This window comes from Natrix helvetica (assembly GCF_964273705.1).
Source record: "Natrix helvetica genome assembly, chromosome: 4".
Lineage (NCBI taxonomy): Eukaryota > Metazoa > Chordata > Lepidosauria > Squamata > Natricidae > Natrix > Natrix helvetica.
In genome coordinates this window covers 125,596,395-125,610,292 of record NC_138550.1, presented here as the reverse complement: position 1 = coordinate 125,610,292, position 13,898 = coordinate 125,596,395, and the positions used below count along the sequence as shown (strand labels likewise).

Sequence of the window (13,898 nt, the reverse complement as noted above, 5' to 3'; positions counted from 1 at the left end):
ATCATGAATAAAATATCTTGCTGAGAGGCTTAAATTGTTAACCTATTCCCATTTTTCTGGGAGTACGAACTGTTGAATACAGTCAACTCTATTGAGCAGGGATCACCTGTCTAAGTAGACAGAATCAGAAAAGCAGTATATTTGCAAACTATAGCTACAGGTCTGAAAAAGATGCTATATAATAAACTGCTCTGCTGTGTCTATTCTGTATATTAGCGGGACTATAATTGTAGTGTGTTATTGCTGCCTGCAACTGTCCCTATGAACATCTGACTATTTCCTACATAAGTACATTCTATAGTATTTTTTTAAAAAAATAATGACTCTGAATATCAACTGCCTGGCTTTCAGCTGGGCATATGTCAAAACTGGCAATTAGTGCCAAGATTCTGGGGCCATGACCATTATCTCAGGGTGTCAGGTTCTGTTACTGGATCTTGCAGAAGTATCCAAGGTTAACACATTATGCTGTGTTATTCTCCTTACTTATTATGAATGTATATGATCCTGGAAAATAGGATGATCAGTCTGAATCTGTAACATGACAACCAGGAACAGGATTGTTACTAAGTGGTTGTGACCTAGTCCTAGTCATAAAAAATAGTACCATAAACACACGGGAGCTACAAAACATTCCCATTATTTTTCATTAGGTGAAATTATTTTCAATTGACTATTTTTTGGTGGCGGGGAAGGATTGCTTCCAATTAGAAGCCTAGTCAATCATCAGTCAAATTACCCTTGTTTGGATATGCATTTTTTTCTAATTTTTTCAATTCATTTTTATTGATTTATTACATCTGCATCCCACCTTTCCATCAGGAGCTCAAAACAGCATCCAGTGTTCCCTCTTCCTATTTTCCCCCCTACAACAATAATCCTGTGAGGTAGATTGAGCTGAAAGGGAGTGCCTGTTCCAAAATCATCAAGTTGGCTTTTGAAGATGAGAGTAGACTAGAGTCTCTTCTTTCTTCTAGTCAAGTACTACTCCTTTGGAATTATTTGAACTAATGAAGTGACCAGGTGGAAAACATGACACATGCCTAGTCAATGCATGATTGTAAATTGTAATATGTGGAGTGACCTTAGGTGTTTCGGGAAAGAGCCACAGTGCTGGAACTAGATGTTACTTTCTCAGAAGCAGTATTGTTATAAGAAAAGACCACTTACCTGTTATAATTGTGTTGTGTATCACAACAACCAGAGATGTTGTGTATCACAACAGCCAGATATGAAAAGAAACCCAAAGCAGTTTACCATGTAGGTTTTACTGATACATTCCACTTTTGTAGGTGTAGGGAGCTGCCTATTTGTATAAAAAGTTTTTTTTTAATTTATTCAATTACTTCAGGTACAATTTCCTTTTAGAAAGTACAACTCATAATAGTAACTCATAACACTGACCAAAGAAGGCATAACTACAGAGTATTGCTCTGCCCTATTTTTCCCAGTTGTCTACTATCTTGGGACTATGGAGAAGACATGAAGCCCATTGTAGCTTTTGTAATTGTCTTAGAGACAAAGAGCTGCTGCTGCACAGACTGTAGTAGTGATTATATACAGTATTTCAAGAAATAAAGCCTAGGTTTGCATGCCTTCCACATTATCCCCTAAGGGTATCCATGTGAAGGATTAGGTTCATTAAAAAAAACAAAAAACACAAGATGATCTGTGAGACTTTCAAGTCTCACCCTTCTTTATCGGCATTTCATGTTTAAAGGGTGGGGGGTGGGGTGGGGGGTTGATTTGCAGTCATGTCCACAATCTTGACTTTTTGAACCTCCTGTTAAATAAGCCTAGAAAACAATTTGCATCTATTTCAAACTTTCAGTAGTGGAATCTCTGTATAATACTTAAATAGCTGTGGTTGGTGCTTTGTAAAAAAAAATTTTAAAGGGCAATTTAGGCCATTTCATGACTTAAAATGAATCCATTTACTATAGTATAAATCAGGGATCCCCTACTTTTTTGGGGATTGTTAGCAGATCTAGATTTTTGAGTATTTGAGTATGAATGTTCTTGCAAAATAGGCTACTTTGTAAAGAAGTCATTACCCATTCATAAAATAACTTATATGATAGACAATCTGTTACAAAGCACTCATTTAAAACACTTAAAGTTGCTTCCTGTGTAATACTTACTACTTTTGGCTACATTTATTCTTTCCATGAAAATAAAAGCTTTGAAAGCTAATTCTTCCTCTGAATTGGGGATCCTAGGAATAAGTAGTCAGTTTATTTCATTTATTAAATGTTTATTTTTAGTTATCCATTTAGAGTAGAGGAGGTGTATTATCTCCACATCGTGGGTAGAAGTCTGGATAGGAGAAAATGTACACCCTACATGGAGGATTTCCCCTTATTTAGATCTCAATGTGAACATAAAGGTGGTGAAGAAATAAGACAAGGGCCAGAAGGCAGGTTTCCTTTGCTTCTTGCATGATGTTAACTGTGTTGAGAGGAAAATACATATCAAACTACTTTTATTCTGGAAAACAGTGTTTTTTTCCTGATGAGTACTTTCCCTGGCAGACTGGTAAACTAATTTTCACACTAGATTACAGTAAGTTTGATAGAAAATGAATTTCTATCCTTTCATCAGGAAAGAGTTCATTTCATGGATATATTGTATACTGTGAAGAATAGATTGACAGGGAGGTCCTAGAAAATATAAATAAATTCTATATGTAATGTAGCACTTCATAATTTCAAAAATGCATGCTGAATTTATACTAAATGTTTATTTATAAGAATTAATTCATCATGCTTGCATATATGTTGGGTGGAAAACAAAACTCAGTTTATACATTAATGCTTATCAATAACAAGAAGTTATTGAAACAATGATAATCTGTTTTGATTCATTACTTATCTATAATTTATTCGTCTGCTACAATTGCCCCAAAATTAATTTTGTTCTTTATCCTTCATAATGCCAAACTATTTTGCTATTCCTTCATCTGATGTCTCACCATAGCATCTATTACAATTTGATGAAGTTTATACAAGTCCTTTGGATTTTCTTTTTCTTTGCTAGGATTTATAGGAAAGATATAACACTATGTACCACTGTTACATTACACCATTTCATTCTGCGTTTTTAAGAGATAGAAGTATTATGGTGACCTGTTAGTAGAAATTACAGCTGTTTTGTGCAACCTTCCATCTCTGTTCCATTTAATTATTAATTATGAATCCATTTATACATAGCGTGTATGTGTGTGTGTGTGAGAGAGAGAATATAGGTTTCCAGGGGGAAATCAGCCAATTATTCTTTATACAGAGGCTTACAATCTTAAGTGTTCTGACTCTTTATATGTATTTCTTACTAGATTTCTTATTACGTGACATAATCCAATTCAGTACAAACATGTTTGAAAATTACTTTGATATTTTAAATAGGCTGTGATATGGAATATTATCTTTTCAGGATGAAAGTTCCATAGAAAGTGATGAATTTGATTTGAGTGATTCTACCAGAATGTCTGCTGTGAATTCTGACCTCAGTTCAAATCTCGAAGAAAGAATTCAAAGTCCACAAAATCTTCAAAGTCAGCAAGATGGTAAGATATTTTAATGTTAAATAGATGAAGATGAGTTTTATTGCTAAGTTTTTTTCTTTATTGATTTTTGTTTTTCTTCCATTCAATTGTGTCCAATTCTTGGAGATCGCTGTGGGTTTTTTTGGCAGGATTTCTCAGAAGTGATTTGCTATTGCTTCCTTCCTAGGACTGAGAGAGAGAGCTAGCTCAAGGTCATCCAGCTGGCTTTGTGTCTAAGGCAGGGCTAGAACTCAGAATCTCCCAGTTTCTGGGCTAAAGCCTTAACCATCACACCAAACAGGCTCTTTATTTCTGATAATTTGCAGGCAATTGTCGATTCCTGAATGTGACCAACTATTTCATAGGATTGTTCAAACCGTTTTAAACAAAAACAGTTTTTGTGTGAATGTATCATTAAAGTAGCTGTATTCTTTGGAAGATGCTTCTATCAACAGCCATCTTCGTGTATTTGCTTTACATATTTGTTTTGCTTCACATCTGGCCCTAACAGAAATGTTATCTGTGTATGCAGAGACATGTCCTATAAATTGGGCAGATGTTGAAGCCACTCTGAAAGTCTTAAAAAGGACATATTTGCTTTAATGCTTCAAAGATACTAATATACTTTGTGAAGCACAACCTCTGCATCGCTAACACTATGGTCAGATTTGCAAACAAGTATTAACTACCTACATGCATCCTAGATCAAACATTGGGACCTACCTGTCTATGTCATAGTATGTCAGCACGATCTTAAAGACATCACCATCATTTATACCATGTGAGATGCTGAATGCTAGACAGATCACAAGCTGGTGTGGTCACTTCTCAAACTTCACATAGCCCCTTTACATCATAAGCAATCAAGAACTCTTAGAAAGCCAATCCACATCAGCAGTCTACAAGAAACAGATCAAGTCCAACTCTTTCAAGATGTACTTAATGAAAACCTCTCCAGCAATTTATCACTTGTAGGAACCCATTTTGAAAAGTGGATACAGTGTAAAGAAGATATCACACAGACTGCAAAACGTGTACTTGGACTGAAAATATGGGCATATCAAGACTGGTGTCAGGGTTCCAAATAGCTTCCAAAAGTAAATGGCTGCAGGTCTGATAACTGATTGATGGAAACCACAAAACCATTTCAGCAGTCCTCCAGGCCAAGAACAAGACCTTGGCAGACTGGCAGAATATTCCATCATCACATCAAAGAAAGAAAAAATTGAGTATCAGTAATTTAAAGTATAGAGACACGGTGGCTCAGTGGCTAAGAGGATGAGCTTGTTGATCAGAAAGGTCGGCAGTTCAGCGGTTTGAATCCTTAGCGCCACATAATGGAGTAAGCTCCTGTTACTTGTCCCAGTTTCTGCCAACCTATCATTTCGAAAGTATGTATAAAAGCAAGTAGAAAAATAGGAACCATTTTGGTGGGAAGGTAACAATGTTTCATGTGCCTTCGGTGTTTAATCATGCCAGAGATGTCTTTGGACAGTGCTGGCTCTTCGGCTTTGAAATGGAGATTAGCACAACCCCCTTGAGTCAGGAACGACTAGCACATATGTGCGAGGAGAACCTTTACCTTTACCTAATTTAAAGTATAGATAAAACTGTAAGAAATACAAAAGAAATGGTGGCACAAGAAGACTGAGCAGGTGAAATGCTATGCAGATATATATATCACCAGAGAGTTCTTCAGTGTCTATGGTCCTTCTAAATTAGGATGCACCCCTCTTGTTTCACCTGATGGGATGGGATGAGATGAAATGTGGACCTGCAGCAGCAGCAGCAAGGGAATGCTTTGTTTTTTACAACTCAGAGCTTTCTCAGAAAAAGACCCAGATTAAGAGAGTGTGTAGTCCCAAGATGGATGGGGGTGGAGGGAAGAGGTCCAGGGTAATCAAACCTTAAAATATCTCAGGATATATCTAGTAGGTTAGAAAGTTATAGCTTTAGTTTGGCAAGATTCTGTCCATTAGGTGCAAGTACAATTTTGAACTCAATTGGATCTCACTGTCTCATCTCTGGGCTTGGGCTTGATATGGGTTGAGACTGATCAAAAACCAAGAAGAACTGAAAAACCATTGGGCTGAACACTTTTTCAACTTACTCAATAGGCCATCCAGATTTGATCATGGTATCTTACATCAGATTCCTCAGCTGCCAGTCTTCAATGTCTTAGACCATGGGTGTCAAACTCGCAGCGTCACATTACCGTCATGTGATGTTTTGTGATGTTTTTCCCATTTGTGGAGCTGGGATGGGTGTGGTCTGCGCATGACACATCTGGCACACAGGCCTCCAGTTTGACACCCCTGTCCTAAACCTACCTTCCTTCTACTAATGAGATTAAGAAAGTGATCTCATGTAGGTGACCTCAAATAAAGCAACATGCAGGATAGCTTTCCTGCTGAGATCTGCAAAACCCTAGACCCAAACACCTTGCATTCCAAAATGTCTTTGAAGACATTTGGTCCACAGAGGATATGCTTCTCATTGTGGTTCTCTATAAAACTAAGAGAAGCAATTTAGACTGCAGAAACTGCTGAGATATCTCATTGTCATCCATCACAGGCAAGATCTTTGCCCACATTCTCCTAAGCAAACTTGTCATTGTCTCAGAAAGAAATCTCCAGAGGCACAGTGTAGTTTTCAACCAGAAAGGAGTACAGCAACAAGATATATGCCATGAGGCAAGTCCAGGAGAAGTGCATCAAGTACAACAAGCCTCTTTGTCTTTATTAACACGAGAAAGGCATTTGACACTAAGCAGAGAGGCTCCCTGGATCATCCTGAGATGTTATGGTGCCCGAGGAAATTTTTGAAGTTGAATCAACTATTCCATGATACAATGACTGGACAGGTTCTTTACAATGATGATACATTATTTGCATTTACCGTTTCCAATGGTGTAACACAGGGCTGTATGCTACTCCCAATCCTACTCAATCTGTTCTTTTCTTGCATATTGTTACATGCTGCCCAGGGTCTGGAGTGTACATCAGGTAGTGATTGAACAACTCTCTCTTTGACCTTTGCCTCTTGAATGCACAAAGTGTCCCCTACAGTTTTTCAATAAATCCTCTTTGTTAATGCCTGAGTGCTCCTGGCACACAAATACAGCGACCCACAGTTATTGCTAAACAAATTCTCAAAAACTGTTATACTGTTTGCCCTATCTGCCTGAACAAAACAATTACTTTACCAGCTCATGCCAAATACCCAGCCTATAGAAGCAAAAATCACTGTTAATGACATCCAGTTGACCAATGTAAACACTACAAATACTTGGTAAGCATCATCTTGAGCAATGGGTCTTAACAAAAAAAAAAAACGACTACAGGATCAGCAAATACAGCCAGGCATTGGACAGCTGTGCACTAAAATGCTGTATCAACATCTGTATTTAAAGTTAAAAGTCTACAGAAGTTGAGAAACTGCCAGCTAGGCTAGATACAAGTGAATGGTACATGACAATGAGCCTTCTCTCCTAGTGACTGGAATTCTTTTCCTGTACTTATTCCTTGTGGAATGGAGTGTAGTGCATGTGTTTCTTATAAGTACAGCTAAGTGCATTGCTTGAAAGTCTCCTGCCTGAAAACAAAATTTCTATTATTTTGTTTTTAAATTGAAATTTGCTAGATCTGCTCTTTGAACATTTTGAGCATAGTTTATGACATCTAAAGATAATTAATATTTTCTTGAGGAGGTTGACAACATAATTTATATACTTGCAATACTTTTTTAAAAAAAATTCCCATTTTTTCTTGGATGCAAGGATTGTTGCTTCATTTGGTTGACATTCTGCCTGCTTGTTATGGAACATCACTGACCTTTTAAGTACCTTTTGAAGACAGTGGTATGACACTTGAATTTAAAGAATGGGAGAGCAAAAGCAACTAGCTTTCAAAAGAAAATTCATGTAGAAGTTTCTTTTCTTTGAATTTCACATAAAGTGAAAAGGGATATTTATGAATCCTGCACCTTTAAAAAAGAAAAAAAAGAATGCCAATGAAGAAAACTGTTGGATGACTCTTATAACACATTTTATATAATTGTCAGTTTAAACTAAAGGATAATGCTTGTTGCTTATGATAAGGAATTAATCATATGCTAATTAAAAAGTATTACAGTTGTCATAAACGAATAACTCAGCTTGGTAGTAAATTGCAACATAACTGCTTGGTCAAGCACAAAAAATCATTATAGTACAGCTTTTTATTCACTGATTAAGTTTGGCTTTCCTGTTGTAATAGGGAAAAATTCTTGAATTCTGCACAAGAGTTCAATTTAGATTAGGCACATGTCATGTATTATATAGTTGGAACAAGTAAATATACATACTTAAACACTGAGTATTTGAAAAGAAATTAGAAAAACAGCATTTCAAGCTTGAGGTTGTTAAGTTAAAATAGAAATCTATGCTTTCTGCGTCTTCCTAAACTTCATGAATATCTTTAGCCTAGACATAAGCTGGCGGAATAATATGCAGAACCACCTTACATCTCTTGTATAATTGTGAAGACAGAAAGTCATTCTCATTTTTAATACCATATACCAATACCAATACTAACAGAAACTATGTATTAATTTGTCAGTAAATTAAAAAGTAAAGCAAAATAATGGACCTATTTAGGCTGCATCTGCATGTGTGAAAACAGGCTTTGGTGCTGAATTGAAAATCGATTGACGTATATTTTTCCTCGATGGCAAGGTAAATAGGTTTCTTCAAATTGGAGGTGATGCCACTATATTGAAGACTAATACTTTTGAAAATTGCAAAAGATTTAAGCAAAGCTGGCACAAAGCACTCTTCATTGATCTAGAAGAAACTAAATTACATTTACTATTAATACAATTATTACAACAGTGCCAGGCACTTTAGTGAATTCTTTGTGAGGCTCCTACTGACCGCAGAATGATGCCTGATCTAATCAAACATTTTTCTGCACAGTGTTCTGAATTATTTGTGTCATAAAATGTGAAGGTTTGCTTGTAAATATATATGAATTGCCATTTGAGCTAGGCTCATCCGTTGCCCTACAAATAGATCAAATCTGTGTTAGTTTTACATATACTCATTCACGAATTTGCTGTAATTCCTGCATGATTCTTTACAAACCTCGCCATACATTTATTGTCATATAAAACATAATTTGTTTGCTTTATGTCCAGTTGCATATGCAACTTTCCCTAATATAAAGATTTCTTTATGTAGCTTTCCTTAATGCGTTTTATATTCATTTTCCCCAATATTTGAAAAAAAAATGGTTATTAGTCTGTCAAGTACAGACCAAAAAGTCAGGATTCCTAAATGGTTGCCTTGGTAGGAAAAACCTTGCCCTAGGCTCAGGCAGAGAAATTTTACTTTAATAATAGGAAGGGAACATCAGATAATAGCAATAGCATTTAGAGTTCTATACTGCTTCATGGTTTTCCAGTCTTCTCTAAGTGGTTTACAGAGTCAGTATGTTGTCCCCAACAATCCTCATTTTACTGACCTCACAAGGACTTAAGGCTGAGTCAACCTTAAACTGGTGAGGATCGAACTCCTGGCAGTGTTTAAATTCTGCTTATTTCTTACTGAGGAATCAGGCTAACCAATATTCTTGTGTGTCCAAAGCAGGATAGTTTATCCTGCTAAATTCCCTAGAGAAATAGGATAAATATACTATAAATAAAATAAACATGGAACAGTTCTTGTATATCTGCCAGCCGCCAGTGCTTTGAATAGCTACTAGTATCTATATCTATTTAGAAATAAAATATGCAAGAAGAAAATTAAAAAAAACCAGACTTTCTCTAACTGCACATTTTTTCTTCTATTTTCCTAAAAATATTGCACTTGTATATATTTTACTTTATTCTGTAATATGTTTTCAGAAGTTTAAAACATTAATGTGAATGATGTAATTAGAAGATGCAGTGCAGGGTTCTGACTGGTCCAGTATGAGCAATTGAATATGGCTTCTAATAATAATACTTGTTTCAAAATTGTTTGTCATGTTTGACTTCCTGGCAACAAAATACTGCCAGCTGATTGTAATCAAGTTCTTAATTTTATTACATGATTACTTAGGTCTCACAAATAAAATTTTCTTCTTTCTCACTCAGGAAACAGAAATGCTTCATGTTCTTATCACTTTTCTACTTTTTATGGTAGTCAATACACATGGCAAAAGTATTAAAAAAATCATAAGAGAATATATTTATGTCTCGTGAATTTTATTTACCAGAAAAATGATTTTTTACTGGAGAGATGTTTGTGTTTGACTTGATCCTTCAGTTGGGCTCATTTTTGCTGTGTAATAAATAAAGGCACATATGAATCTAATGCCAACAGAGTCAGAAAATCATCATTTCCTTCCTGTATGCATCTTGCTTGGTTCTAGCATCCTGGTATTCTCTAAATTCCTTAATCTTTCAACACATGGACAAATTCAACCTTAATTTGAACTAAAAAAAAATGTTAGGGTTAGACAAGCTACTGTTGAATATTTGGAAATGTCACCCACTTTGGGTGTGCAAGTAAGTCCTTGAATATGGAATCGTTCCAAATTATTTTATTACTTAGATTTCTCACAATTTAATTTTGAAAGAATGGCTTTACATTACTTTTTTAATGTAACTTTTCATCTGATACTTTTAAATTTACTGCATGCAGATTTGAAGGGGAGGAGAAAAAGAAACATATAAAATTAAGAAAATACATTTGTATAACTAAGGGCCAAAAAGCTAGTCATTGTTGGTAAACTTTAATAAAATAGAATAGTAACTCTATTTTGTTTATATCAAATGATAAAAATCCTTTTTCATTTTGTTACAGTTCCCTATCTAAGAGGGAACGGGTGAGCTTTTTCTACTCAGACAATCACATCTCCAGGAAAGGTCTTTGAACAAACATGAGAAATAGTACAGGATTTTTTCCGCTCAACCGCCTTCAAGTTTCTAGGTTCTACAATCTCCCAGGATTTGAAATGGACACTTAACATTCAAACTATCATTAAAAAGGTAAAACTGCATCAACTCAGAAAGTTCAGACTGCTCAAGGAACTGCTGATACAGTTTTACAGAGGAATTGTTGAATCGGTCTATACTTCTATAACTTTTTGGTTTGGTATAGCATCTGAACAGGACAGGACAGGTACAGACTTCAATGAATAATTAGGACTGCAGAAAAAAACCAATCAGAATAGAGCTGGAAGGGATCTTCCAGCCCAAACCCCTGCTCAAGCAGGAGACCCTCTGCCATTTCAGATAGGTTGCTGTCCAATCTTTTCTTTAAAATCTCTAGTAATGGAATTGCAACCAGCCTGCCTTCCATTGAGGACCTATGTACTGCATGAGTCAGAAAGAATGCTGAGAAAATATCTACAGACCCCTCACATCCTGGGGTCTTCAACTCCTCCCCTCAGGATGCCACTATAGGGCATTGCATGTCAAAACACCTGGAACAGAGACAATCCCCCCCTCATGCCATCACTCTGCTGAACACCTAATTCCTACAGCATTGTATTATGCCTAAGGATATTTACCCATGTAGTAAGGCTGTATTACAATTATCCTTCTCATCTTTCCCACTCCCTTCCCCTATTGGTATCTTTATATTTATGATTATATTTATATTACTTTGTTTATTGAATATACACTAAGAGGTTATGCACTGAAGATAAATTCCTTGTGTGTCCAATCACACCTGGCCAATAAATAAATATTCTATTCTGTTTTAGTTCTAGATTTTTCAACCTGTCATTGAAAAACGTAGAACCATGATGGAAGTTAAGGGGGAAAATATCAAGCCATTCCATCCACGTTTCTGCCTACCCTTTGTAAATGATTATTTTTGGATTGTTTATTTGGAAAAAATACTTGTGCTACTGCAGTCTTGATTTACCCGTTTGTGGAAAAACAATTAGATGAATATTAACTCATTTGATGACCTTTGAATATGTCTAGATTACAATTCCTCCTGACATAAGACAGCCTTCATCATAAGCTATGGGTATTATTCAGCAATTACATGACACCTTTATAATGGAGCTATTAAATAGTTCAGTGCTGTATTGCCGAAGATTAAGAGACTTGATTCCAGACTAGGAATGATAACAAAGCCTAATCTATTATAGATACAATCCTATAATAGCATGATTAAATAAGACAAATTATTTCCTTTTTTATGCTGCTATGTTGCATTCGTACCACGTAGACTTAAAAGGTATGACTAGGGCTGACAGATGTGACATGGTTCATTGATCTGTGCAATCCACAATCATACTTCTAAGTTATATAAACTGAAAATGAGAAAAGAAATTGGAATTATACAGTTCTTATTTCTGTGGTCATTTTAAATTCAGCAAAAATACTCACACACCCCCAAACCCACATGCATGTTAGGAACCAATTTAATTTAATTACATATGCTAACATAGTGTGGCCAGACTCACAAAATAGACTAAAGACATAGCAGGGACTATGTGGCTCCCACTCTTTGGAACATCTTGCACCCGGAGGTGAGATTGGCCCCTTACCTACCCTTTCACAAAAGCCTGAAGACCTGGCTCTGCCAATTGGCTTGGGGCCCTAGTGGGAGAATATTACGCTGGAAGTGGATGATCAATTAATAACATATCCCACCCACCCCTCGATATATCCTGCTCCTTTCCTCATCTTTTAGTTTTAATTATAGTCTGATATTCATTGTGATTGTATTGTATTTATATACATTGGTGTGTGTGTGTGTGTGTGTGTGTGTGTGTGTGTGTATGTATGTATGTATGTATGTATGTATGTATGTATGTATGTATGTATGTATATATGGCTTTATTTTGATGTTGTAAGCCACCCAGAGTCACTAAAGTGAGATGGGAGACAAATAAATTTAATAATAAATATAAATAAAATAAGAACTGTTAACAAAGGTAGGAATATCATAGTTGCATCTATAAATTACTAGAAGAATAAAAAATCATCTCAAAAAAGAAGAGGGGATATTGAGACAAACAAAAACAAAATTTGAAACCTTTATATACAAAAATTTCAATATCTATTGAATATTATCTATTAAAATGTTACTGAAATATGACATGGAATAAATGAAAAATTGTATGATAAAGTGAATGTAAAATGTCAAAGGAATAATCAGAGCAGAGGTGGATTTCAAAACTTTTTACTACCTATTCTGTGGGCGTGGCCTATTTGGGGGCATGGCTTGGCGGTCATGTGACTGGATGGAGGTGGCCAACTTGATGTCACTCACCAGGAGATATCATGGATTGGGTAAAATGAGGTGAAGCTCACTTAACAATGCTCTTGCTTAGCAACCAAAATTTTGGGTTCAATTGTAGTCATAAGTCAAGGACTATCTCTGCCTTCCTCTGCATGGCAGTCTTGACCTAGTAAACTCCTTCTCCTTTCTGGCAATTTTCCTCTCTGTTAGAAGCACCAAAATAATCCAGACAGTGTAAGGTTTCCTGTTGCAGCAGGGGGTTGGACTAGATGACCTCTGAGTAGCCTTTAAGCTCTAAATTGCTCTGCTGTTTTTCTTTCTTTCTTTCTTTCCTCCCTCCCTCCCTCCCTCCCTCCATCCTTTCTTTCTTTCTTCCTTTCTTTCTTTCTCCCTTCCCTCTGTTGTGGACTTCAACTCCTAGAATTCCACAGTGAGGCATGCTCAGTTCCGATTTAAAGCAACAGCATTTGTTTTTCTCCTTTGCTGAATCTCCCAGCAAAAAAGTGAGTTTCTGTCCTTCTTTCTTTCTCTTTCTTTCTCCCTTCCCTTCCTTCCTTCCTCCCTCCCTCCCTCCCTCCCTCTCAGTATTCATTAAATTCTAAAAATAAAATTTGATCTAAAACCACAGATATTTTTATTGGATGCAATCCTGGAAAACATAAATGAAAAATATAACAGTTTAGCAAGATATATGTTGAGAGCTACAAGAAAACATTGGCACAACATTGAAAAAAGAGGAATTGTGCTAACAGTATCAGATTGGGAGACCAACAAGGGATAATATGCAGCAATGGCAGAAATGATAGTATATATCCATAATAGAAGTCTAACCAAATTTAAGAAAAAGTGGTCTTATAATATACTCATTGCATAACAGGATAAAGTTAGACATTTGAGATATGATTCCTAGGAAATATAAGTCCAATAAAAAATAATAGATGGATGGAAAGACTTTAAACTTTAACATTCAATGTATAGTATAAATAACTTGGTTTTAAGGGGAGAACCAGAAAGTTTTCCCATAGTGTTTTTATTTATGTTTACTAGTTGATTCTTTATGTTTTAATTCTATTGTCTACTGTCACTATCTAATGGTAGACTTCTTTGTTTTTTTTCCTACCTTTGCAGTAA

The 13,898-nt window shown here is 35.8% G+C and overlaps 1 protein-coding gene across 3 annotated transcripts in view; it reads left to right on the top strand.

The window, feature by feature from the left end:
- NOL4 (nucleolar protein 4) overlaps window positions 1-13,898 on the top strand; it is a 162,247-nt gene that overhangs the window by 75,271 nt on the left and 73,078 nt on the right. For all 3 annotated transcript variants that reach the window (XM_081950805.1, XM_081950804.1, XM_081950806.1), the window contains exon 5: window positions 3,430-3,562. In XM_081950805.1, the coding sequence (XP_081806931.1) occupies window positions 3,430-3,562 (133 nt within the window). The remainder of the gene's footprint in view (window positions 1-3,429; window positions 3,563-13,898) is intronic.